Source organism: Empidonax traillii, unplaced genomic scaffold (assembly GCF_003031625.1).
Source record: "Empidonax traillii isolate 1590-97213 ecotype Southwest subspecies unplaced genomic scaffold, ASM303162v1 scaffold409:size521033, whole genome shotgun sequence".
In the NCBI taxonomy this organism is placed as follows: domain Eukaryota; kingdom Metazoa; phylum Chordata; class Aves; order Passeriformes; family Tyrannidae; genus Empidonax; species Empidonax traillii.
Genome location: NW_020955602.1, coordinates 135519 through 160908, shown reverse-complemented (window position 1 = coordinate 160908; position 25390 = coordinate 135519). Strand labels below are relative to the sequence as shown.

Here is a 25390-nt window from a genome sequence, read left to right as displayed (position 1 = left end):
GCATGTATAAACAAATCTGAATGTTTATCTTAATTTACTTTCAGCATATTTTAAACAGCTTTGTTACTGGCAATAATCTCACTGTGTTATATTTCAACAGAAACTATTAACTATAAACTTATTATCTGAACTATTTCTACGAAGCCTCTTCTTCTCTAAAAACCTGACACTTATTTTTTATATTTTTTTCTGCTTAACTAGGGGATCAGAACTCATAGCAAATTCTATTCCATAATTTTCGTAAAAACTCCAAAACTAATGGGTGCAGGACTTTGATGATAGATTACACTTTTAAAGTTTTGAATAAGAGTTTAAAGCAAACATTGATCCATAAATAGATATTTTTCCAATGTTTCAATGCCTCACACTGAAAAAATATTTCTAGTAAATATAAAGTGTCACTGAGTATACCAGATATAAAATGCTACTGTTTGGTCTTTTCAGATATTGACAGAATAAATGTGGATAAAAGAGGAGAGGGCTTGTGAGACATCATTCTCTTCAGAAAGCTTCTTGCTTTTTGAGTCACTGGCTATCTAAGGTGACTGACTCCATTTTCAGTCTTACTTCATATACATTTACAGTGAAGCCTCCCAGCAGAGGAAATGTCAGGCTTCTGTCTTAAAGCTGCAGATTCCATTCAGTTCTGGGGAAAAAGCACCTAAAAGTTTAGCTCAGTAACAAGATACCCAAGTATGTTTATGCACTTAGCTATTTAAAAGAACCCTAAAAATACAAATTTTCACAGAATCAATGAATATGCTGAGTTGGAAGGGACCCACAAGGATCTTTGAGTCCAACTCCTGGCCCTGCACAGGACCCTTCCCAAAAGTCACACCATGTGCCCAAGAGTATTGTCCAAATGCTTTTTGAATTCTGTCAGGCTTGGTGCTGTGACCACTGCCTTGGGGAGCCTATTGCAGTGACCAACCACCCTCTAGGTGAAGAAATTTTTCTGAGATCCAACCTAAACCTTCCCAGACATAACTTTGTTACTGCTCAGCAAAGAGATCAGTGTCTGCTGAAATTACGTATTCACAAAAAAACCCCAAGTCCAACAAAACAAAACTCAAACCCAAACAAAACAGACCCCAAACCCCAAAATATGCCCCTCTTCCCTACTGATTTCTAATATGGTGGTAAGACTGAGGTATCAGGGTAAAATGACACCAAAGAAAGAAGATCACTGAGAAACTATCACAAAGTTAGTTACTTGGAACAGATAAGATTGAGATCGCTAGAAACTGGTTTGTACTTAGCACATAATGATGATTGAATTAAATGGAAATATCTAGAGATGAACTATGTAGTCAAACTCAAAGTGGCACTGGATTGTGTACTACTGGAGAGCCGAGACAGAAGAAATGAAAATCCAGATTTCCAATGCCTCAGAAATGGAAATTAAGTCCACAAGGACAGAGGAGAACATTAAAAACCTAGAAGATACTGACATCATTAAATAAATCACACTGATGACCTGAGATCTGAGATCACAAAATTAAGGGGAGCTGATTATAGTAGATAAACTGATTTCCAATAAAATATTATTCCCTCAGGTGAATGACTGCAACTCAGCTGAATTTACCAAGGTCACAAGGTGCAGTCAAAGGCAGAATTTGACTTATGCTCTATTTTCCTTTTTTTATTTTTTTTTTATTAAGCAGCAACAAACACGGAAGACAGGTATTATCTGAAGCTGTCTGAAGAAAACAGATTATACTAAAACTGAGAGCCATCATGAGCCTGTAATTCCACACCTGTAGCGAATCATTACTGGTTTAAAGAGGATATTGCTTTACTGTGTAAGAGAAGAAGTAAGCAGAATTATATTAGTATAGTGAGACAACAAAGCAATCATTTCACCACCTTCGGAGATAAAAGCCTTGAGCTAAGTTTTACAATTATAAAAATCTGGTTTGTATTAATTTTTGAATGTTTCCCTTTAAGCAAAGGCTTTAGAAAAATAGATTGCAAGAGTGAGATAACAAACACTAAAGCAAGGACAGTATAAGACTAATGAACTTCACAATTACAGGGCTGGCAGCTGCGAAGGTCTTTAAGAAGAGATTAAATTATGTAGCCAGGCGCCATCAGATGTTGTGATGTAGCACATAGCACACACAGAGCTAAGCCAGCTTCACACTTTCAATTCCATCTTAGGTCTGAAAGACTTTCCTGTTACTTGTCTTATCTTTTTATTGATACTAACTTTTTTTGTTGATGGCCTTGCTCTCTGGAGGATCTTCAGCAGATTCAGAATCTTCTGGGCTTCTCTAGTTAAAAGCAAAGATAATGGATCAGTGTTAAAGGGCTCTTCCAATTACTGCTATAAATACTGGAAAATATCAACTAGGTTCAAGCTATTTGAATAAAAGATAGTCAGTTGTTATTTGCACAGAATTAGAATAATTTGTTGACCACTGGCAGTGTGATTGGTTCTGCAGAAATACATGAGAAAGAAATCTCCCTGGCCCAGAAAAGATTATAGTCTCTTTCAGGTAGGAAGATATTTATAAACACTGTGGTAGTCCAAGAAAACCATATATCTGCTTGAATACCTACAAATCTGAGCCAAATGCAAGACTAAAAAGGAGACTATAATTCAAATTATACGTTTTGATTTTGTCATGACTAGAACTGTGGTTTCCTGATGGAGAAAATGTCCGTAGGATTTCCAAGGAAAAATAGGTAGAATCTCTTTGGCATTCATGTTCCTCACACCTACTCTGTGAAAACACAAGACTAAGAAAGATGATCATAGGTAGGTTTCACCCCCTTTCAAAATATAGGGGCTTTTCTTCAGTGTGGTGCAACCTCCAGTGCCCTGACTCCTGTCTTTTATCTGGGCTTTGTCTCAGCACTAGGCATCACTGGCTGGGCATAGCAGCACATGAGTACACTTTACTACAAGGAGAGACATTTACCCTTATTTCAAGTGAAAAAAGAGACTTATCTTCATCCTTATCCTAGAGAGTTAATGTGATGCATCTGCCCCAATGTTTAATTAACAGATATTGCAACTATGGGGAGAGAAGGGAGAACATGAGTAATCTCTCACTCTCCCTACCTCCATGGGGCTTTGCCTTCTGTCTAGAGAAATTATTAGAATTTCATGTGAGGGAGAGATAACTTGTTTGCTCGAATCTAGAAAAACTAAATTTATAATTTCTCTTTTTTTTTTTTTTACCAGAAAATATACCTATTATGGTAGCTGGTGAAGAGTCAAAAACAGCACAAGAGTTCTGTGTTAGAGACAGCAGCTACCACTCCAAAAACTGTAGCAGAGATGTATGTTTATATAGAAAATAGAATATGTTAATTGGCTCGTATTAGCTTGCTTGTGATGGGGGATATGTGCTGCAGAAGTATGAAGAGAAAAGGAGAAAAAGTGTTTTTCAAATTCTACATTTTAAAGGAAAAATAAATCTTTAATTCCTGTGATTACAGCCAGTCACATGAATTCCAGTAACTGTTCTGCTTCTCCTATAATATTTATTCACATGCCACTTCTTTGAACTCTGAGTCAAAACTGCAAGACTAATCACTGACCTGAAAGACTTATAAGTTTTTCTTAGTCAACTAATGTTTGTCTTAGTATTACTCACATGATTCTGAAAAATTGGCTGCTCTTGTGCAAACCAGCTAAGCCAGGATAATTCATGTGATCTATACAGAACTTTGGGGGGGATCTTGCAACTGAGTGGGATGACATGATCATTTATTATCACAAACAGGAAGCTATGATGTGGCTCACAAATTAGTAAATATGTTTCACTCATCTGTTTGCTCCGTTTTCAATTGAGAGTTTCCCAACTGTGTTTTAAAGACTAGCAGTGACTCACGAGACTCTTGATCATCAAAACTAAATTAGTAAAATGGAGTTCAAATTATGGATCTCTGGAGAAACTGATTTAAATAACCTGTGTATGTAGATACTGCATATAAACTAAGGAGATTTGTTGGGAAAAAGAAAAAAAAAGAGAAAACAGGTAAAGAGTTATGAGTCAATGTAGTTTGCAAGGATTTGTCTGTCTGGATACTATCTACAGGCCAATATAAAACTGTGTAACTTTTTATAGGTAAGCACCATTCCCATATATCCAACTTGCTTATGCTACTACTCAAATCTGTGGAAAAAAATGCCCGAGAACAGTCCAATATTTAATCTATTCACTAATTATGCACTGAACTCTCACTACAGAAAATCCTGAAGTTTTTCCCTGGAAGAAACTGCCTATACATATAATCAGTTTTTTAAAAGAAGGAAAATCTGAAAGAATTTTATCAACAAACTGTAGCACAGGAAGTGAATTGTTATATCAATGTGATACACACTTAAGAAAAGTTATTGCAAAAATCTTCACTTGAAATCTCTGTAAAAGCACATTATAGAATTCAAAATCTAGAGATTCCTAATAATCATGTCATGTAATAAACAACAAATCAATAGAAACTGGAAAATTACTGATTTATTACATTAATTTGGGTCATTTTTTTTTTTTTTAGGAATAGAGAAAGAAGAACATGAAATCAGGGAAGTATGTCATATCGGTAACCTACCAACTGTATGGTTGAAGTAGATTTGCCTCTGCCTGAATGTTCATTTAAGTCAGATTCCACTGGAAGATCATGGGAATGTCCCCAGTGCCCATTAACTAAAGAAAGGCCCTGCTGAATGAAGATGCTTTGCAATTAGTTCTGAAACCCCTGAACACAGGTGCAGTATTCCTCAGCCTTTTGTGAAAATTTAGCATTTTTAAGAATTAATTTTTTTCAAAACAAAATCTATTTAAAATATTGTTGACTGGCATCAACTATTTCCTGATGCTTATTTTCTTAAAACACCCTGAAAATCGAATCAGATAAATCAGTGACAACCATACTGGTGTAATAAAACTTAATTTGTTTTAAAAATCAAATTAAAATTTTAAGCTGATATGGATACAAAAACTAACTCTGAGAATTAATCTAGTTCTCAGTAGAAAAAGTTAAAACAAAAATGTGCGATAAAGTCCTTCTCCCATATAAGTAACAAAAAGGACTCCTTTTCTACCACAAAACTAAAACATCACCAGCATAAAAATATTCTCATTCTAATAATCTCACACAATATTCTTATGGCTGACTTAAAGATAGTGGGAATAGGAACTCATTGCTGCGTATCTAAGTCAGGCCATTCTTTGCACACCCTGTAAAACAGAACAAGCAAAGGTTTAGCCTTCTTAAGTTACATTAAGATTGTGTCTTATGCTGAGAAACCTAATGAGCCATCACATTTTGTGTTACATTGTATCTTCATGCATAATCATATTTTCAGGCTCCATTCACACTGAAATAAAGTAATAGAATTACTATAAATAGGGCAGTGAGCAAGGAGTAAGTATTAATATAAGAGATTGGGTCCTGCTGACTGCAACATACATATTAGATTTTCAAAGCATTGAGATCAAAGACAATTTGAAAATTTAAAGATATAATTCTTTAAAATATCTTCGGCTTACATCTATGTCTTTCTCCTTTTCAAACAGGGCCTACAGTAAACAACTGTCATTGCTATTTCACATGGATACATAATTTTCACCTGCTCCAATATGAGTCACAAAATGCATGCTTGTGGAACACATTCGATTAACTGTTCCCTTCTTGAGTTATAAATATATTGAACACATTCATGTAGCATGCACAGTCCATAGAGTAAAGCAAAGTAGAAATTGAAGGTCAATCTGGAAGGAACACTTAGGAAAGCAATTATCAATGCTTCATTTATCTCACACAAATAATAATTATTTTCCACAATAATTTTAACATTTTGTGCACTGTAAAGTCTCAAAAGATATTTTTAAAGGATAAATTGTAGAAAGCTTTACCTGTTCACGTGGTGTTACTAAAAGAAAGAAACACTTTTCTATCAGAAAAAATCCATGAATTCCTCCAATTATTCCCAAAAGTTTCCAAATATATTCTTTTCCCTCATAGAAATGTTCTATGTCTTGTGCTTCATGTTTATGTAAACCTAGAGTCTAAAATAAAACAGATAGAGTTAAAAAAAAAAGAAATGACAATGTTTTAATTTTTGCGAGAGCAAGCCACCATGTTTTAATTCAATTTATTCTCAAAATTTTCTTTCCCCAGTTCTTTCAAATTTAAATTGTGTTTTGAGCTAATCCTCTGAATAGTAGATAATGAAATTAATTATTAGCAGACTCCGCTATACTTCCTCATCTCTCAGTGGTGGAAGTAACATTATATTTTATGAAATTGCCCTTTAAGTATGTGTGTGTGTATATATACACGCACACATTTATATATCTCTCATTTGTAGTAAATTGGTCTATAAAGTCTATAAAAAATTACTTGCATCATCTTAATATGTAAGCTTCATATTGATAATAGACAAGGAGCGACTGGAGACGGTCCAGCAGAGGACCACAAAGATGATAAGGGGTCAGGAATATGTCTCTTATGAGGTGAGACTGGGGGAGATGGGCCTCTTTAATCTAGAGAAGATTAAGAGAGGATTTCTTCAATTCATACAAATATCTCAAAGGCTGGTGCCAAGAGATGGTGCCAGACTCTTTTTAGTGGTGCCCAGCAATAGGACAAGGAGTAATGGCCATAAACTAAAACACAAGAAGCTCCACATCAACACGAGTAAGAACTCCTTTCCACTGAGGTGGCAGAGTACTGGAACAGGCTGCCTGGGGAGGTTGTGCAGTCTCCCTCTCTGGAGACATTCAAAACCCAGTTGTCATCTGCGATCCTGTGTCATCTACTCTAGGTCACCCTGCCTTGGCAGGAGGTTGGACTAGGTGATCTACAGAGGTTCTTTCCAACCCTAACTAGTCTGTGGTTCTGTGAAAACAATGTATAAATTAATTTATGCATAGCTAATGCATAAATCCATTTCTACTGGTGGGTGTACTTCCATTTTTCCCCCAGTGGCGCAGCACGGCAGCCCTCCCTTTGCTCTCTGAAAGTGAGCTCTTTAAAGACTACTGGAGACATCACTTAAAACTGGTGAAGGAGAACACTTTCACACTCCAAAGGTATTTCTAAAATAAATGCATTTGTCTGACATTCACTGAGAATTGCCTTCCTTAAACCATTCTCCCAATTTTGCTTCCAGAGATGATGCATTGAGTACAAAGAATATTTTGGCCAGAATCTCAAGTGAAGCTGTGAAGCTCTCTTTCTACAATCACTAGAATTCTACTCATAACGTCTGTGTCTTATCAGAGGAGACTCAGTCAAAAGTAAATGAATACACAATGGAAAATTTGGCTCTGTTTTGCATGCTATCCTGTTCTTAAAATTTATTTTATGAACTTAGGACAAGATCATAGCACAAATTTTATTACACTTCGAGACTGACAGTTCTTGGTTCTCTGGAAAAACATGTGGAGGGGACTGTGGATGCTTCATACAACCCTCAAAAAATTTCTCTTTAACATGTTACAGAATATGCCTCACGACAGAAATTAATACACATCTAGAAACTTGGCTTGCACAGGACTTGTGGGGTTTCTGAAAAGTTTGTTTTGAAAATAGGAATCCTATTTTCTTTGATTTCATCATTCATAGATTTCAGCTTCTTACTACATGTAACCTCTCTCTGAACTACAGAGTGCAAATGTAACTGGAGTGCTGGGTAGGTTTCATGGGAAGCTTTATTTATAAACAGATGAGCATTATCCAGGTTTAAATAAAACTTCTCTGTGCGTACATGCACACATGCATATGTGCCAACATTTTAAAATTACTGAAGTGTCTCTTACTTACTTGAGGAATAAGATGTAGCAATGCATCTCCAGAAAGGGTTCCAACAGCCAAACCGACAAACAGCTGTAAAATGAGTGTATAGATTTCTTGACAGGAGTTAAATAAAATGAGAGTTGTACCAAACATAGATCCAATAGTAATAAGTAAAACAGCAACAGTGCTGTAACCATATTCTGTAGGGGAAAACAAATGAAACAAAACAAGGGCGCCTTTAATAATCCAGTATTTGTGTTTAAGTATTTGGTTTGTATTTGTAATTGGTTTTGAGGGTATGTTTTGACACCTCTATGCACAAGCACATGGGAGAAGTGATTCATTGTCTGGTTTCAGCTGGGATTGAGTTAATTTTCCTAGAAGCTGGTACAGTGCAGTGTTTTAGATTCAATATGAGAATAATGTTGATAACACACTGATATTTTGGTTGTTGCTAAGTAGTGCTTACCCTGAGTCAAGGATTTTTCGGTGTCTCATGCTCTGCCAGTGTGGAGGGGCAGAATAAGCTGGGGGAAGCACAGCCAGGACAGCTGACCTGAACTGGCCAAAGGGCTATTTCACACCACAGAATGTAATGCCCAGTATATAAACTGGGGGAGTTGGCTGGGAGGGGATGATTGCTGCTCAGGGATGGGCTGGGCATCAATCAGCAGGTGGTGAACAATTGTATTGTGCATCACTTGTTTGTCTTGGGGTTTATTGCTCTCTGGTTTTTTGTAAACAAACCAAGGTGTAAAATCTCAAATGGATGTAGCGATCTAATTATGGTTGTAAGCATAAACATTTTGGTCCAAATTATATTACAAATCTGCCGTGGACAGACATACCTTCAGTTACCACGTCAGGACCACCAATTCATTTTTCTCAGGTTACTTGGATTTTTTGAAGGTTACTCAGATTTTTTTTTTTTCCGAGTTACATGTCACTCACACCTCCAACCTTTTGCACAACCTAAATCCTGATTAATCTGTATGAAATCTTATGGTGGAGGTAAAACAGTGAAGAGAAACACTCATAAAGGAACTAATGACAAAATATTCAAAACTGTCACTTAATGTTTCTCACTTTAAAAGCACTGTAAGTGCTCAGCACCTCGTAAAATCAGACATTAAATTTCACAGACTGCAAATCCAAATACAGGGTATAGTAGATATTTATGGAAGGTCTTAGTGACCTTTTTTGACTTAGTCAAAAAAGCGCAGCCTGTCAGTAAAATAAAACTGAGAATATAATTAATCAGCCCATGCTCAGGTCACTATGTCACACATAGGTCAAACATGGAGTCTTTATCTGTATCAAGACAGCAGAAGTGTTCCTGTGGTCATAGAAATCTTCCATTGTCAAAAAGCAGAGGAAAAGCACTGCAAAAAGGGCTCTTATTAATTATATTCTGCACTTGAATAGTTCAGTTTTTCTCATCTCTCACATTTATGAGATCACTAAAATATTGATTAAGCTGATAGCTTTAGATTTGGAAGGATCCTACTTAACAGTGAATTTTTAATTAACCTTGCATTTGACCTGGTTAAATTCCTTTCTTTTCCTTCTTTCTCCCTTGATTCCTGATCTGAAAAATGGTCATATCTGTGTAGCATAGAAAAGATCAAAGCAGTAAAGATTGAAAAGTGTTCAGGTAATGAGAAGAGAGAATTCATTGGGAAGGACTGCTGCCTATTGAAGACTCATACTGATTTTTCCTATTCTGTATGGTTTTTTTTTTCTCCTATAACCATTATTGGGATATCCATGAGAGTCCTTCCATGCTTTTTTAATTTATATGCTGTTCCATATGGATTGTTGGCCAGCAGGATGTGGGGAAAGTTTAATAGCTCCTAAAAGACATAGGTATTGGAAACACTGATTTGTAGCCTAAAAAGTGCTGCTCTAGGTGCAGGTGATTATGGTAAGACAACCTTTCCTTTTTGCTCATTCCTGACTACTAAATGACCCACCAAAATTAATGTCCCCTCTACTACACCAGCACACCTTGGCTTGTAACCACTTCCCAGATACTGGTGGTTTAAAGTAAAAAAAAAAAAAAAAAAAACAAACCCTTAGGTCATATCAGATTTAGATTTTTTTTTTTATAAGGTAGAGGGAGGATTGATTACAGGAGAAGTGGAATCAATGGAACAGATGGGGCAGAAATCACTGGAAGCAGTGCTGTGTGAGAGCTAAAACTGTGACTGGAAACAATTTGATTATACTTTCAGTTCTTGTTCCAGCTCCATCACACAAGTCCTGCTGCCCTGTTACTGTTCTTCTGGATGTTTTCCTCCCCACAGAAACATTCTCAAAGCTTCTCTGCTGTAAACTATCACAAGCTGAAAAATGAGTAACATTCATGAAGAACTTGTCTATATCAGGCAGTTGCCACATCACAGTAAAAAATGCCAGGCAATATAACCTCAAGGCTATACGTGTAAGCAATGCAATGATTCCAATATAAATCTGGTGAAAATTTCACAAAGTCCTTACTGCCCTGCAACCCACAGATAAGGACCTGTTATGGCCCACCTCCTGCCGACATCAAGCAGGCCTCAAATGGAGAGAATAAACCTTAAAACCTTACATAATGAAATAGATTCCATCTAATATAAAATTAAGACCATTGAATCCCCTCACTTTTCAATATAGTACTACTATCTGAGATGTATGCTATGAAGTTATAATCTGCATAAATTACAGAGTGCATAAATCTCCTCATGTTGTGGTTTATTAATGAATAAAGTGTCTCCAGGAGTTAAGTCCCTGCATCTCTTTATCCAAATTTAAGCAGTACTTTGTTAATAACAACATAACTCACTTTCCACAGTTGTTGGTGGTAGCCTTGTCTGCTTGAAGTCAGGAAGCTGACATGAACAACTTAAAAGTTGCTGAATGATAGCTGGACTGATTTGCTTGAAGTGATCCTTGGAAATGGAGGAAGAATCATTTTTCAAAAATATCTTCACAAGCTCATTGGCAGAGAAACAAACCTTTATAGAAGAGTATACAGAGTTACTGAACATGTTGCATCTACGTGCATTTAATGTTGAGGTTAAATATGGAATCTTAGAAGAACACAAGGTAGTATATATACTCTTTTTTAAATTAAATTTTATTAAATTAGTTCAATTATTTTAATTTATTCCAATTTTTTTCCAATTAAACTTGATACTACTATATATCTCAGAAAGACCGGAATCTTTGGGATGCAGCAGGACAATATCTATGGAACCTGATTAATACCATAAGGATCTGACAAAATAATTCCTCTCAACATTTTATTGTTGTATGTGCTAAATATTTTACAGAATATCACAGAACATTCTGAGTTGGAAGGGACCCACAAGGATCATTAAGTCCAACCCTTAGCCCTGCACAGGATCATCCCCAAGAGTCACACCATGTGCCTGAGAATATCATTCAAACATTTGTTGAACTCTGTCACTCTTGGTGCTGTGAACACTTCCCTGGGGAACCTGTTCCAGTGCCCAACCACCCTCTTTTTAATGCTAACACAAATTATATTCTTAGTCATTAATGTAAAACTTCATTGTTTGTAATAATAGTGCTATTAATATAAGATACTACATCAGAAGAAATACTTAGATTTGTCCTTGTACTGGATCTTCAGTAAGATATGGAAATAAATTGGAACTTTTTTAATTCTTTAAATAATGGCATGCCACTTAAGGCCAGCAAACTAGATGTTATATAGTCTAAATTTAGTCTAAAGATTGCTTAATAATTGTATTATTAGAGGTACTTCAGAATTCCAACTACTTTTTGTTCTTATTGGGAACATCTCTTTGTCAAAAGAAGGAACTTTTCGTGGGAACCTTTATATTTCAACAAATTTTCATGAAGAATTGCTTTTCCATCTCCAGGATGAAGCTTCTAGAAAAAGCATGACCAGTTAGCGCTAGAACACACTTCTAGTGGAAATTTCTGTAAATGCTTTTAAAGAGAAGGAGTCCAGATCAAGTATGTTGTCTTACTTAGAGGAATAATCTTCATTTCTTAATGTCATCTGATGAGTTGTGATTCAATTTAAAAAAATTTTTTTCTTTCATTTAAATTGGTCTACATCTGAGAATCAAGGGATTCTTAAGTACTTCTTCCTAATCACTGAAGCTTAAGCTTCTTTTGAAATAAAATTGCTGTTTAAATGAATTTAAAAAAAAGTTAAGTATAGTTACTTTTAAGTAACCCAGTTAAAACCCAACACCTTCCTGCTGTTGCTCATCCATTAGTGAAGTAAAATATGCCATGAAATTCACTAAGAAGCTGAAGTAATTGAGCACTGATAAATTTATTTTAGAAACCACATTCAAGTCTTCAGGATAAGAGAAGATCTTGCCACCTGGACCTACTGTGTTCTGCCTTCAAGCCAAAGGAGAGTGTGAAGACAATGCAAGAGTTACCACATTGGAAAAGACCTTAATGTTTCCTATTCTAGGCAGAAGTTTTAACACTGGAAGTAGGAAACACCAACATCTGGTATCAAGTTGGTGGCTATCAAGTTGGTTGATTACGAGCAGCATTGCTGAAAAGTCAGAACAGGAATGATACTATTTAACACCTTCACTAACAACTTGAGTGATGGAACAGAGTGCACCAGGTAGCAATGACAGGTGAAATCCAACTGAACAATTAGTTGAAATGCTGACTGGCATGGCTGCTATTTAGAGGGATCTTGACAAGCCAAAGAAATGGGCTGACAAGAACTTCATGATGATCGGCCAAGACAAATATGCTTCAAACAGAATAACCCCATGCATCAATGAAGGCTGGGGAAAACTGACCAGAAGGAAGGTGGGTTTACAGAAAAAAACACTGGGGTGGGTTCTGATGGATGACTTGAATGTGAGCCACCGGTGTGCCCTGGTGGCAATGACCACTGACTGCACCCTGGGCTGCAAGAAATGTCCCTGGGGGACACCACTAGTGACCAGCCACCAACTGGATGCACCGTTCAACATCACTTGCAAGTCCCAGCCTTTTAAGCTTTTTAACTTAGGGAAGCGGAGCACTAAGTCAACATTAGTAAAGCAACTATATGTGAACTCCTGGAGAACGATACTGAAGAAACAAGTAAATAAAATGTGTATATTTTCATGTGAAAAACTAGATGGATGGATGATTTTAGTTTGCAAAATCTGTGTTTGTTTAATGAGAAATAGTAAAGGAATATAGATGTTGTGACATAGTTTAATGGAATTCAAAATCATTTGTCTTATTAGATCACCTGGTACTTTCTTGTTTTATACACGTTTAAAAAATAGAGACAGTGATGACTTAAAAAGAAAGCAGTGACATTTTTCCTGTAATAATGTTTCAAATAATTCCTATCTGAAAATTAAATTACAGATCTTAATGTAGTTAGCAAACACAAGCCATAAATGAGCAAATTTCTTGTATGTAGCAGAATCTGTTACTAATGGAGCACAACCACTATAAGTGCAGAAAACATGGGACAAAATTAGCAACACAACAGTGAAACACAAAGTGTTCTAATGAAATATGTCAAGGGAAATAGATATAGCTAGAAAGAAGAGGAATGGAAAAAAATAGAGAAACTAGGAATTAATACAGAAGAGCAATTATCTTCTCTCCAGATGTTTCTTAGTGATTTTTTTTTCGTATATTTGGCTCTCATTGACTACTCAGACTCAGATAACTCCACTAGATACTTATCTTTTGAGCTACAGTCAGTAGCTCAACAGAAGTTCAAGAAATCAAAAACGGAGCTTCAAAAATTTTTCTATTACTGGAGAACAATTTTACTTCTTTTACAGAGAGTGACATAACTGATTTCTGTCCTTCTTAGTTTAAAATTTATATGAAACATATTTAAAATGACCTTAATTTAAAGTAATTTTGAGACCCCATTAAAAGCCTCATCACGATGATCAACATGATTCTTTTTTGTGGTCAGCAGGAAATAAAGAAATCAATTGATGGATTATGCATTTCAAATTCAATAAAATTACACAGACAAATATCTATCTGAATGACATTTAACCAGGTGTAATTTGTCTCAGTTCCACATCATATAATGACCACACAGCAAAAGTCAATTGCACATCACTCATTCTCCCAAATGGAGAATAAACATTGTCACTGAGTTAGTGTAAATTGTAAAAATCTGAAATTAATAGAAATGTGTCCATTGAAGTATATATTTTATATATATACATCAAAATAGATACCATTTTATTTTTAAATTCTTCTTTTTAAATTCTTCTTCTTTAAATTCTTCTTACTACCCAGTAAGGATATCGGGTAGTAGCTAAGACTCTGTCTATACTTTCTAAAGAAAGCTTCTGGATTCCACTGATGGCTATTAAGAGAATTTGGAAATGCCCAATCTTCAGTTTACAGAAGCCTTTTAAAAGCAACTTTCATAAAAACCTTAATTTACTTTGTTTTTCTTACAAAACAATCCTTCTTTCTACCAGGTCATTTAAGGGACCCTAGAAGCTCTGTGATGTAAGAGCACAAGAAATATCTAATAACACACTCATCCGTGTCTTAAAAAACCACCTGATTCCCGGTAACACCAACTATTCTGTTAGCCCTGCCCAGGTACTTTAATCACCCAGTCAACATCCACAAAGTTCTTTCCCCAACTGATATTTAAAAAAATATAACTATTTAAAAATATATTTCCATCAGTATCGACATCACTTTTTGAAACTCATACATTTTACCTCAGAAAATATGTACTGTTTGCAAACCAGTTTGACATTTTGTTACTGAAATTTTGTGACCAATAATATAGCAACAGAAAAGTAAATTAACCTGGTCCCAATCTATGTTCCTTTCATGATCTTCAAAATAGCCTTTCAGAGAGTCTCCTTTTGTATGGTTTCCTTTGAATGGAGTATTTTTTCTTCCAGAATCTCTGATTGCCAGACCGTAACGTCTTCTTTTGTGACTGTGGAATTGTCCATTTACAGTGCAGGTCTTTTTGGCTGTAAGCACATTTAGTAGTTGTTCTAGTTCTAGTAATTCATTAGAAAACAGATATGTTACCATGGGAAAATACACATTTAAAAGATAAAACGAAAAATAATTATTAAAATTTTGTTAGCTATAATATTAGTTCAATTCCTCATTAATACTCTTTTCTCAGTTTGGTACTGGAGGCAATTTTAGCAACTCTAGAAGTTCAAGACACCTCAGCCTTTCCTGTTTTACATGCTCCACCCAGATGTTTTGCCTATGACTGTCTCAGAAGAAAACAGATGGGACTGAAAGGCAATTCATCTTTCATTTAATCATCAATCTCTTACGAAGTTGTCTAGTTATTGCTAAAGAACTTCACTGTTTTTAAAATTTTCCTGTAAATGGAACCCCACACTAAGTCTTCATGGCCTGATCAGATCAGAATATAGATCCTTTATAGTGTGTTGTGACATCAGTCTTCAGGACACTGTGCTGCTCTTGCATTTCAGAAGTGGAACACAGGACAGCAGATTTTCTCTCTCCTTTGGTTAATCAAGAAGTATGCCTGCTCATAGCACTGAAATAGGAAGGAGGGAGTCAGGATCCCTAATCCAAACATGAGATAATGCAGGGATGTACCCCACGACAGCTTGAGTGCAAGGAGTGCTTCTGCTGATGAAATGCTTGGTTATTTGATGGGGTGTGCCTGATCCTATCTTATGCCCTTCTTTACCCCCTCATTTTCAAATAAAACCATAGTGATAGTTTCTGTAAACCTTAATTTGTCCATTAGGAACAAAAGCAGTCCACAAATTGATTTCAAAGTTTAGGTCAATGAGAATAAGAAACTTTCCATGTGATAATCCTTTAATGTTGCTAATCAGAAAATACAAATAGTATAATCTTAAGGGTAAATCTTACAAAAGGGCTTCTGATAAGATGTTTGACTACTTTCTATTGGCTACTTTAGCAAACAGATCTGTATATCTACACCAAGGTGTGAGTAATTAAGGTATCTAATCTGGCTACTTTACAAGAATTATCCCATCTATCCCTTAAAAAGTCCTGCAATGTATGAAGATATGCATAAAGAAGCAAGGTAAGTGAAGCCCCAGTGAACTCTGCCCTCACAGCTAGATTACCACTCTCAGAGCTCTCTTGGGTAGTTCAGACAGTGCTGAGCAATTCAGTTACAAATTAATGTTGAATAAAATGTAATAATCTGAATAGCAATTTGCTTTATACATCTCAGAGAATTATCAAAATAAGGAGTTTCTTTTCCAACCTTGTTTTTAAATTTATAAGTGACTATTTAAAAACTCCAAAATGAAAGACATAAAATGAAGTACAAAAAAGTCCTTTAGGCATTTAAAGATAGTTTACTCAAAATGGGTGTTGCAAATTTAACTAGAGATTAATGAATAGCTTACCTGTCACTTGGAGCTCAGTGGTACTGTTTAGAGAACTGAAGATATATTTTATAAAGAATTCTGGGGAAGGCAAACTTGCTTTCCCCATGCAGACTCCTTTGAGAGCCAGAGTAATGATTAAAGCAGCCAGGCGTGGAAGAGTGTTTTCATCAGCACCATCTCTGTCCATTATATCAGCATTTTTCTCCAGAATGCTCACATCAACACACTGAAATTAGGAGAAAACAGCATGAAGACAACCCTGGTCACCTCCATTTAAATAATCGTAGTGACAAGAGGACAAACTGGGGAGAACACTTTCACAGACAGCCAGAGTAGAAAAAAATTAAGATTGAAGTTGTAATTGACAACAGGACAGTGAAACAAAGGACATTTTCATGAGAACAGGCATAAAAATCCTGAACTTTTGTTCTGTGTCTGGCAGGGAAGAAGTACAGTCCTTACATTCAGGTTATTTGTGCTTAGTGTTGTTTTCTCTTAGCGTTATTTTCATGCTGTTTCAATTATTCCAGTGTCCTCAATTGCATCTACATTCTACTTCCAGAAAGCAGCAGAAAAGAGAGGAATTTTTGTTAAGGCACAGGCAATTGACTTAAATAATATAGACTTTAATTCTTCATCTTAAACTTCAGTGAGAATTCTCTAAATGCTTTTTGTTCCCTATCTATTACATGGAATCAATATTTTGTTATGGACTAGTTATCTGAGGGGAATATGGAAAGATACAATTTTGCAAATAAAGAGTGACTTCTCTGCTGGGTGACCAAACAGAAACAGTAGTCAGTGATGTACAACCATGTGTGTGGATGCCTGCAGGTCTGTCTCCGTTACCTGGAAATTTATCCCTGTTTTCTTCCATTTTTGCCTTTTTTGTTTGTTTTCACTTCACGTATTGGGGTTTCAAAGAAACAACAAAAACAATAAAGGCAAAAAATATTTCTTTCTAACTCATATTAACTAAACTAAAAAGACAACTACATGAGCCAGTACAGTAGTCATTTATTTTATTCATACTCATCTCTCTGTATGTAGGCCATAAACACTGCAGAGAGGAGGCTGGCTGGCATTTCTTTTCCTGTTCATTCATTACACATCAACATTTCCCCAACCCAACATTTAATCTCTCATTTCAAACAAGATATTAGGTGCTATGAATGAGAAGAGGATATTTTCTGTGAAACCAAAACACTGTCACCAAAAATGTTTTTCTTCTATTACTACCCTGCATCATTGGCCCTTTTTCATAACTCAGGTGTTGTGATTCTAAGTATTATGTTATTATGTTTTAAGTATCTTTCATAAAAAAAAAACCTCTTTTCCCTCAGGTCAGTGAGTGGTGAAGCTTCAGTTACTGGACAGGCTTGACAACTGATTGTACTGCCAGCATAAACAAACAGAACACACAGTAAAGCACTTTCTGGGCTGTTATTCTATCTTGACATTCCAAATACACACTGATGCCTCTTTACAGTTGCTCAGATACCATTAGAGTTCTTGGAAATCAGCACGTTCACCAAGACTCAAAACCAAAAGTACTGGTCAATGAATAATTTATGATGGGAAATGATTACATAAAGAAGACAGAAAGAGGAACTGAAGGCCCTCAATATTCTGGACACAGCCAGCACTCCTACCCATCTTCCGTTTGTGCAGAAAACTCTACTCTAGTATAATGTAAATTAAAATCTAATTATAAGAAAAAGAAAAGGGCAAATTCAAGCTTTGCAGGAAAATCAAATTTAACTTAATATTATGAACAGATCTAAGGGGCTACAAACAGGAAGTCAATCTGCACTTCAGGAGTCATCCTAACTGACAAAAAGTTATATTATTGCCCATTACGAGGAAAAGAGTTTTTCTTAGATTTTGAACTCTAGAATATCATTCTATTATTTTGTAGACCCTTACCTGAGGTAAGGAAAAATAAACAGCAGCAGTGAGAAAACTCACTACACGTTTCCTGACTCTAGTAAGGATGATCTTAGCTGAAAATACTCAATTTGGTTTTGTTTTATTTTTTTTTTCCAACTTTAAGCTAATCTGTATCAATCTTTCTACAAGGCGTATCTGTGCTGGTAGATAATTATTCTCAAATTTATGTGTTCCAACTGAAGGAAACCATTGTTTGGACACACTCCTTATTCCATCCTGCTTTGGATAGACATGGAAGTGCAGAACCTGGCAAGGATTTCATCACAGCAAAATGATTTGTTACTTCTCCTATACAGCCAGATCAATTTTGGAGCTGTTCTGCTTTATACCATTTAAATACAATCACTGCTAGCATACATATATATTATATATATATATCTCTTAGTATTTTGTCATGTATATACATAAAAACATATATATGTGTATGTTGTGTATATATATATATGTATATACATGACAAAATACTAAGAGATGAGAAAGTGTTTTCTGTCCTTGGAGCCAAGTGCAAGATCTTGCATCTACACAACTATGCTCTTTTTCATCTGCTTTAAGCAGGGCAACTGTACCTACATTACCTATTGGGAACAGTGCCTAATATGCAGTATCTCCCCAGCCATGTCTCAGCAGACACTGTGGAAGTGCTAGGTAGCCAAAAGCAACCCAAGGAAAAGGGTAACATTAAACAGCATGTATAAGGGCACACTAGTGTTCAGCTCTGCCCTCATACTGTTATTTACTGGTTTTCTGGCAGACCATGATACTGATATAATGTCTGCACTAACATAAAAGGCATTATATCAGTCATAAATATGAAGCTATATTTACTTATGTTTTCTTTACCTGGGTTTCAGAAGTTTTAAAATGTTGCCTTACTGCAGCTAAAATATCTTCAGTTTCATTCCGTGAAAAATGATAACAGTCTTCATCATGTCTTAAACTAAGCATACTCTGTAGGTAAAATTTATAATCCTTATTGCTCAAGATCAGTTCTGTAGAACATACATCTCTGCGATGAAGAATGTAGTAGAGAAGAATAAGAGAAATTCTCTCAAATACTTCTTCACTGAGATGATCTTCTAAATCTCCTCCAGCTATTAGTAACAAAGCATCTGGTTCAAGGCACTGTGAAGAAATAAAAACAAATTGAAACTCAGCTCGAGTAATAAACTGCCAGGCATCTGCAAATACAATTAGGAAGGACAAAAGGAGAATTCAACTTTTATATTTAAGGGATTGAACCTGAAACTACACAGGTGCAGGCTGATGGAATGGCAGGAGGAAGGCACAGGTAATTCATTGCAGTTCGGTAGCAGCAAGATCACACTGTAGTTTTTTGTCCAGTGCCACTTTTGTTTTTAAGAAATGTCCTAGAGATAGGGCTTTGAGCAACCTGGTCCAGTGGAAGGTCCTCCTAGTCACAGCAGGGGACTTGGAACTGCATGATCTTTGAGGTACTTCCAACATAAACCATTCTATGAGTTTATTCTGTGATTCAATGATTTGATGATTTAAGACTCTCTACAAACTAGGACCAACTGATCAATCATTGTGGAGATTAAAAGCCTTCCACTGGCTTCAACAGATTATACTTCTGGTTATAAGTATATTAGATAAGGCTTATTAGATGAGGCTATTCATATTTTCATCTGTGCATTCTACATGTGTTTACATAGTAAGATAAAAACCGTAATTAATTCAGGGTATGTAAACAAAAGTTGCATTATATTCAATGCACTGTTGAAAGAATTAATTGACCCTGTAATCACACAGCTATTTTTATATTTTTCTCAATGAATTCTGTTAACTGCAACAATGCAATCCAGTGCAGAGAGCCAGCACAAGGTCTCAACACCATTTAGTTCTTCAAATACCTTTCAAAAGAGACTGAGATTATGCATTCACCCTGTGCAGGCTCTCTGTCTAAACACAGATTTTTTATTACATCCATATATATATGTGTATATTTACATATGTCTACATAAAACTCAAATTTTTTTGATACAAAGACAGTTTCCAGAAACTTTTGCCATCTCAAAAATAAGTTAGTCTTTAGAATTAGATGAGAATAATAGAGGTCTATGTCAGGATATGAGAAATCAGATACTGAATAAAAAATCAGAATAAAGAATCTTTCTCGAAGAGATTCTGTAACTAATGTCATTTATTGTTTATCTGCTTTTTTCCAACAGACTCCTTTCCAAGCATGATACAAGTCTGTCAGCTAATCTCAACCATTATGGCAGAGTAGCTGAACTGTACATTTCAGGGAAGAAACTACAACATGTGAAGGTACCATTGAAGGATCAACACTGCACTCTAACAAATTGATGAATGCAGACAGAGTCTAGTTTGTCAGAATAAATTGTTTGTGGCTACCAGCATGATATGTTGGTCAGTGTGGCTCACTCTATATGTTGGTTGATTTTCCTACACTGAAGCTGGGTTAATGAAACATACAGTGCTATGATCAGAACCCAGTGTTCCTTGGAGGGACTGAGAGAACTGAGAGAACTGCTATTTTGTAATATAAATAATTCTAACAAAAGTTCTCAAAATGCTCAGTCTAAAAAAAAAACAAACCAAACCAAACCAAACCAACAACAAGAACAAAAACCAAGAAAAACCCTGTGGGTATTAATATCTAAATTAACTACTTATACTCATAAATAAACTAGATTGCAGTATACTCCACTGTGTCCTGCTTACGTTGGCTATCAAGGTCTGTAAGTCTAACTTTTTCTAATGCATGTCTCTGAGAATTAGTATGTGGGCTAGGAGGAATATGGCTCTTCTTTATCAATGTTACTAAAGATCTCTATTTAGTAAACCAGCCTTTATGAACACTTAATACAATAAACATACTGCATGTATTGGAAGATTTTCAAAGATTTCTGTAAGATTTCAAAATCCAGTGAGGATAATTTGGAATCACTGAAGCCACTGTTCGCTCTTGCAAGGAAGACGACTGAAAAGAAAATTGCTAATTGGAAGGAAGCAGGTGCATTGTAAAAGATGCAGTTACTCCACAGTATATGCCTAGGCATGGAGAGTGACTCTTGAAGAGATAATAAGAGCATATAAATTGGTTCACCAGTGTTGTTTTTTTTTTTTCTCCTACTAATATTATAGAGGAATAAAATCTACATGTCCTTGATTTAGAAATTCTTATTTGCTATAAAAGAGAAGCCCAGAACCTGGGCAGTGAACTCTGAGTTTCTTTTGTTTAAGGAGCCAGAAGTTCAGAAAAAGTTGACATACCAATGCAAGAAATACATGACTTCTGTGTGCTTAGGAGATAAAGAAGTGTCAGATGCCATTCAATAGCTGTCAGCTCTGCCCAAAGAGTCTTGGGGTCAGAATGAAACAACAAACTAAAACAAGTCTAAAAAAAAAAATGTTAAACTTCACTGCTTTTAAATACCCATTAGAGACATCATTAAAAATAATAATTAAAAAAATCTGAAAACAAAGTCATAGTATAAACAGAATCCTGGATTTAGAAGGGAAAGTTGAATCTGAAATCAATTAGTGATTCCCAACAAATATAGGAAAAAAAATGTCAAGTTAAGGTGGGGCATTCTGTTTCGAATTTTTATGATCTTGAAGGATAGTGCTCCTTGCTCAGTCTTTGCTGTCTTGGTTTACCAAGTCTTGTTAAATCATCATGGAAGATTTCAACACAGTGCCATGGGGGCTCCATGTGACTGAAGATGCCATGTCTCTCTCATGGATTTCCTACAGACAACTGTGTTCCTATGGCACTGGCACTTAAACACTGGCAGTACAGGATGTGTGCAGAGTTTCTGACTCAGCCAACGCTGAGGAGTACTGCATATGGTGAAAGTCCTCAAATTCTTCCCCTAGGAAATTTCCAAGATGAAGCCTGAACAGAGCAGCAGCACTGACCAAAGTAAGTCCCAGCTAAGTTTCCCTTAGATTTCTTCCATCCAAGGACATAGTGGGCAGACTCTCCACAAATACATCACAAATACATATGAAAAACTATGCCAAGCAAGAGAAGCAAAACAAAGAGGGCAAACAAAAACCTAGAACCCTGTTTTGTGAAATTTAGGAGGACCCATGTTTAACACATTCTCAGCTTTTGATCTGGGTCCATATCTGATACATATCCATTACCCTCGTGCATAATCTCCTTCACAAAAAATATATATAGATTTAGGGAATAACAGGGCTATACATTACCTATGTACAAAATTTCACATTTGGGTTCATATGAGAAATGGGAGCATTTATTGAAAGGGTCAATTAAGTAAGCAGCTGCATAGGATAAAAAGATCCCCATTTCATTGGTTTGGCAGATTGCTGAGAGTAGTACCTCATGAAAGCCTTCACCTTTATGACCACCCTCATTATTGTGGTATAAAGTGAGACTCTGCTGTATGTAGGTCACTGAACAACAGTGCCAGAAGCAGAATAATGTCACTGAAAGCCAAGACTGACCAAGCCCTTTGTCGTCCTTTTCAGCTAAGTTGCCCACTTAGCACTGTGTCTGTCCTTTCTTCATTGAATCGTGAATCAGTTCTGCAAATATTCTCAACACAACTAGACAACCAATCCTTCTGTGAAACTGTACCCTGGACTATTTCCAGTTTCAGTTTGGATTTGTGGATTCATTGTTCTGCCTTTTATTTTCCTTGACCTGAACTGCTTACCAAAACCCTCCCCTAAATCTTGAATGATTCAGTGAAGTGGCACATAAATCTGAGACAATCCTGTCTGGGTTTTATTTTTATGAATTAAAAGAAAAAAAAACAAAAGAAAAAAAAAGAAGAACTGGTCTGTGGTATTCCCAGTGTTTACCTATATCTTTCCACGGTGGAAATCTTGTGCCTAAAACAAGCTCATGCTTTATTGTTAGAACAGGTTTAAGTAGGAAAATTTTTGTTGGAAAACAAACACCTAAGTTCTAGAGGAAAATTATTAGTGTTATGTGTCAGAAGCATGGCATTTTTAAGGAATGCATGTCGTGTTTGGAATATCTCTTCATGAGCTCAAGCAATAAAAAATAATTCAAAATTAAAAACTTAGAGCAGGGACAATTTTTTTTTTTTTCCTGCAACGAGATTTTTACATGTTTAGGCTCTGTATTCAGGACAGTATCACTCTAATAAATAATGTTAGAACTCACTGACGATGCTTTAAAGACATTCCTCATTAATTGAAGCACTAACCAGATTACAATCCTCTTGCATGCCATAAATCCGCTGTGGGCACTCAGCTCTCTCCAGTAACATTTTGACCAGTTCTCTGGAGTGGTTCATGTGGAGCTCAGTGTTTTCAGCTGAAAGAACGCGTAAAACTTCCATCAGATAGCCTCTGCTGGGAGCATAGCTGCCATCCTGCCCATGCTCTTCCCCAGGCTGTCCTTCAGTAATGAGCACGCTGAATATGAAAGCAGAACATACCACCCCAAGAGCTGAATGCTTGGTCAGAAAACACATCTCCTCTTCTTGCAATGAGGGATCTGCACTGAATGTTGGATTGTTGTTTGCTCTTCAGAGCTTATACTGGAAACCTGAGGAATCTGAATGGTAAAGGGGAAAAAAGAAACACCAACCCTTTAATTAGTCTGAATGCAATATGTTTGAAAGGATTTATTAATTGGTTGGCTAAGCTGATTTGCAGTGACAAGCTGTTTTTGAACAACAGGGAGCCTGTAAGGGCTTTACAGCACAGAACAGCAGGAAACTAAGACAACCATGGCCTTAAAACTTCTGTAGAATTACCAACAAGAGGTCGTCTGAAAGTGCCCTTCCCTCCTCTTAAAAATAAAGTGTATGTCTTTCATTTCAGTGCTATGTTACTGCATTCACTAATAATTCCTTTTGGTGAAAACAGGAAAATATCATTTCTTTCACTTTCATTCCATTATGAAACAGGTTTTTAGTGGCAAAAATAGCTGTAAATAAGGATTACTAGTGTAATACTGACATGAATGTGCACTAATTATGTTACATAGCAATGATACAGAGCAGGTTATATTTTCAAAATGCTTTACCAATGTTACTAAACTCAAGCTATACAGCACAAGAATGAACAGGACGTACTTGAAAAATTAGTGATATTTTATGATCAGATGAAAGAGCTACAAAGCTGAGGTCTTAGTTTCACTCAAAGAACTCAGTGAGTAAACAACACTAACACAGCCTAAGCGACAAGTTTAACTTGTTAACTCTAGGTGCAGAAGGCATTTTGTACTATAAATCTTTCTTGTCACTATCCTTCCTAATAAAACACCACTTCTGCTTCGACAATAATCTATTTCAATATCTAATCACAAGAAAAAGAGTTTCATTTCTGTTTTCCACCGAGGTTTTGATTTTATTCATGGGCATATGCTGGCAGTGACATACATACCCAGATAATAATGCACATGTGCTAAACAGCTACATATACGTTCAGCTTCTTCTATCTGCAGTATAAGACGTATCTTATTTTTAAGGAAACTCTGCTAACAAAGTGAATGAAAAAAAGAAAAAGAACAGCTGAATTCAAATGGGAATTCATTCAGATAAAGGTTAAATGTTAGGAAATCTTTTGGTCTTTAGGTATATTTTACTGTTAACAGTAAGAAATATGTATCATTGTTACAAGGATGTTATGAGCATTTATTTCTAAATGTTATTTTCTTACCTTCTGAAGGGAAAAAGAATGCTCGTGTATCTAGCTTTGTGGCCTTCTGAATCCTCAGAAGTATTTAGCTGCTGGAAGTCCAATGTTTTTAAAATTCCTTGATGGTGCTCTGGAAGCTGGAGAGGATTAGTTTATTGCTGCCTTGAAAAGTTTTCAGTTGCTATGGAGAGAGCTGCTCTTAAGGTAACAATGGAGGTGGATAGGAATTAGTACATGCTCTTCTTGGCAACTTCTAGGCATTGCATTATTGAATATATTTCACATATTTTAGTAGTTATCATTTTATATAAACAGTATTTTAGCAGTGCAAGATGTATAAAGTTATTAAAGAATGTATTTCATTACGATGGATAATAAATGCAAGCACTCAACTGTTCTCTAAGCTATTAAATTACCTGACCAAATCTACAACAAACCCAAATTTCTTTTTTTAATTAAAATATCACTACTTTTTGAAAATATGAGAACAGAATAGAATAGAATAGAAATCTTTTCAAACACCTCTATAGAAAAATTATATTTTTTGTTTGCAAAACACTGCCCATAGAGAACAGCCTCTTTCATCCCCACGTATTCTGTTCTACATTTGCACTAACTAAAATACTGGGATAGCCCAGATTGTGGTGAAAAAAAATTTCTTGCACCCACTCAGATTTTCCAGAGGG

General features: G+C 35.8%; 1 protein-coding gene across 8 annotated transcripts in view; it reads right to left on the bottom strand.

Annotated features, from left to right (window-relative positions):
- Positions 1-24914, bottom strand: part of SLC39A12 (solute carrier family 39 member 12) — a 33854-nt gene extending 8940 nt beyond the window's left edge. The window contains exons 1-11 of one of the 8 annotated variants that reach the window (XM_027893873.1): positions 24726-24861; positions 23498-23616; positions 23264-23373; positions 18912-19193; positions 16140-16347; positions 14563-14765; positions 10580-10751; positions 7780-7952; positions 5868-6020; positions 4561-4671; positions 2210-2273 (exon numbers count right to left, since the gene is read on the bottom strand). In XM_027893873.1, the coding sequence (XP_027749674.1) occupies positions 2210-2273; positions 4561-4671; positions 5868-6020; positions 7780-7952; positions 10580-10751; positions 14563-14765; positions 16140-16347; positions 18912-19193; positions 23264-23353 (1456 nt within the window). In that variant the 5' untranslated portion in view covers positions 23354-23373; positions 23498-23616; positions 24726-24861. Of the gene's footprint in view, positions 1-2205; positions 2274-4560; positions 4672-5867; positions 6021-7779; positions 7953-10579; positions 10752-14562; positions 14766-16139; positions 16348-18911; positions 19194-23220; positions 23617-24725 lie in introns of those variants that run through there. The other 7 variants (XM_027893870.1, XM_027893871.1, XM_027893876.1 and 4 more) reach the window with 7 other exon arrangements.
- Between the last annotated feature and the right edge of the window lie 476 nt (positions 24915-25390).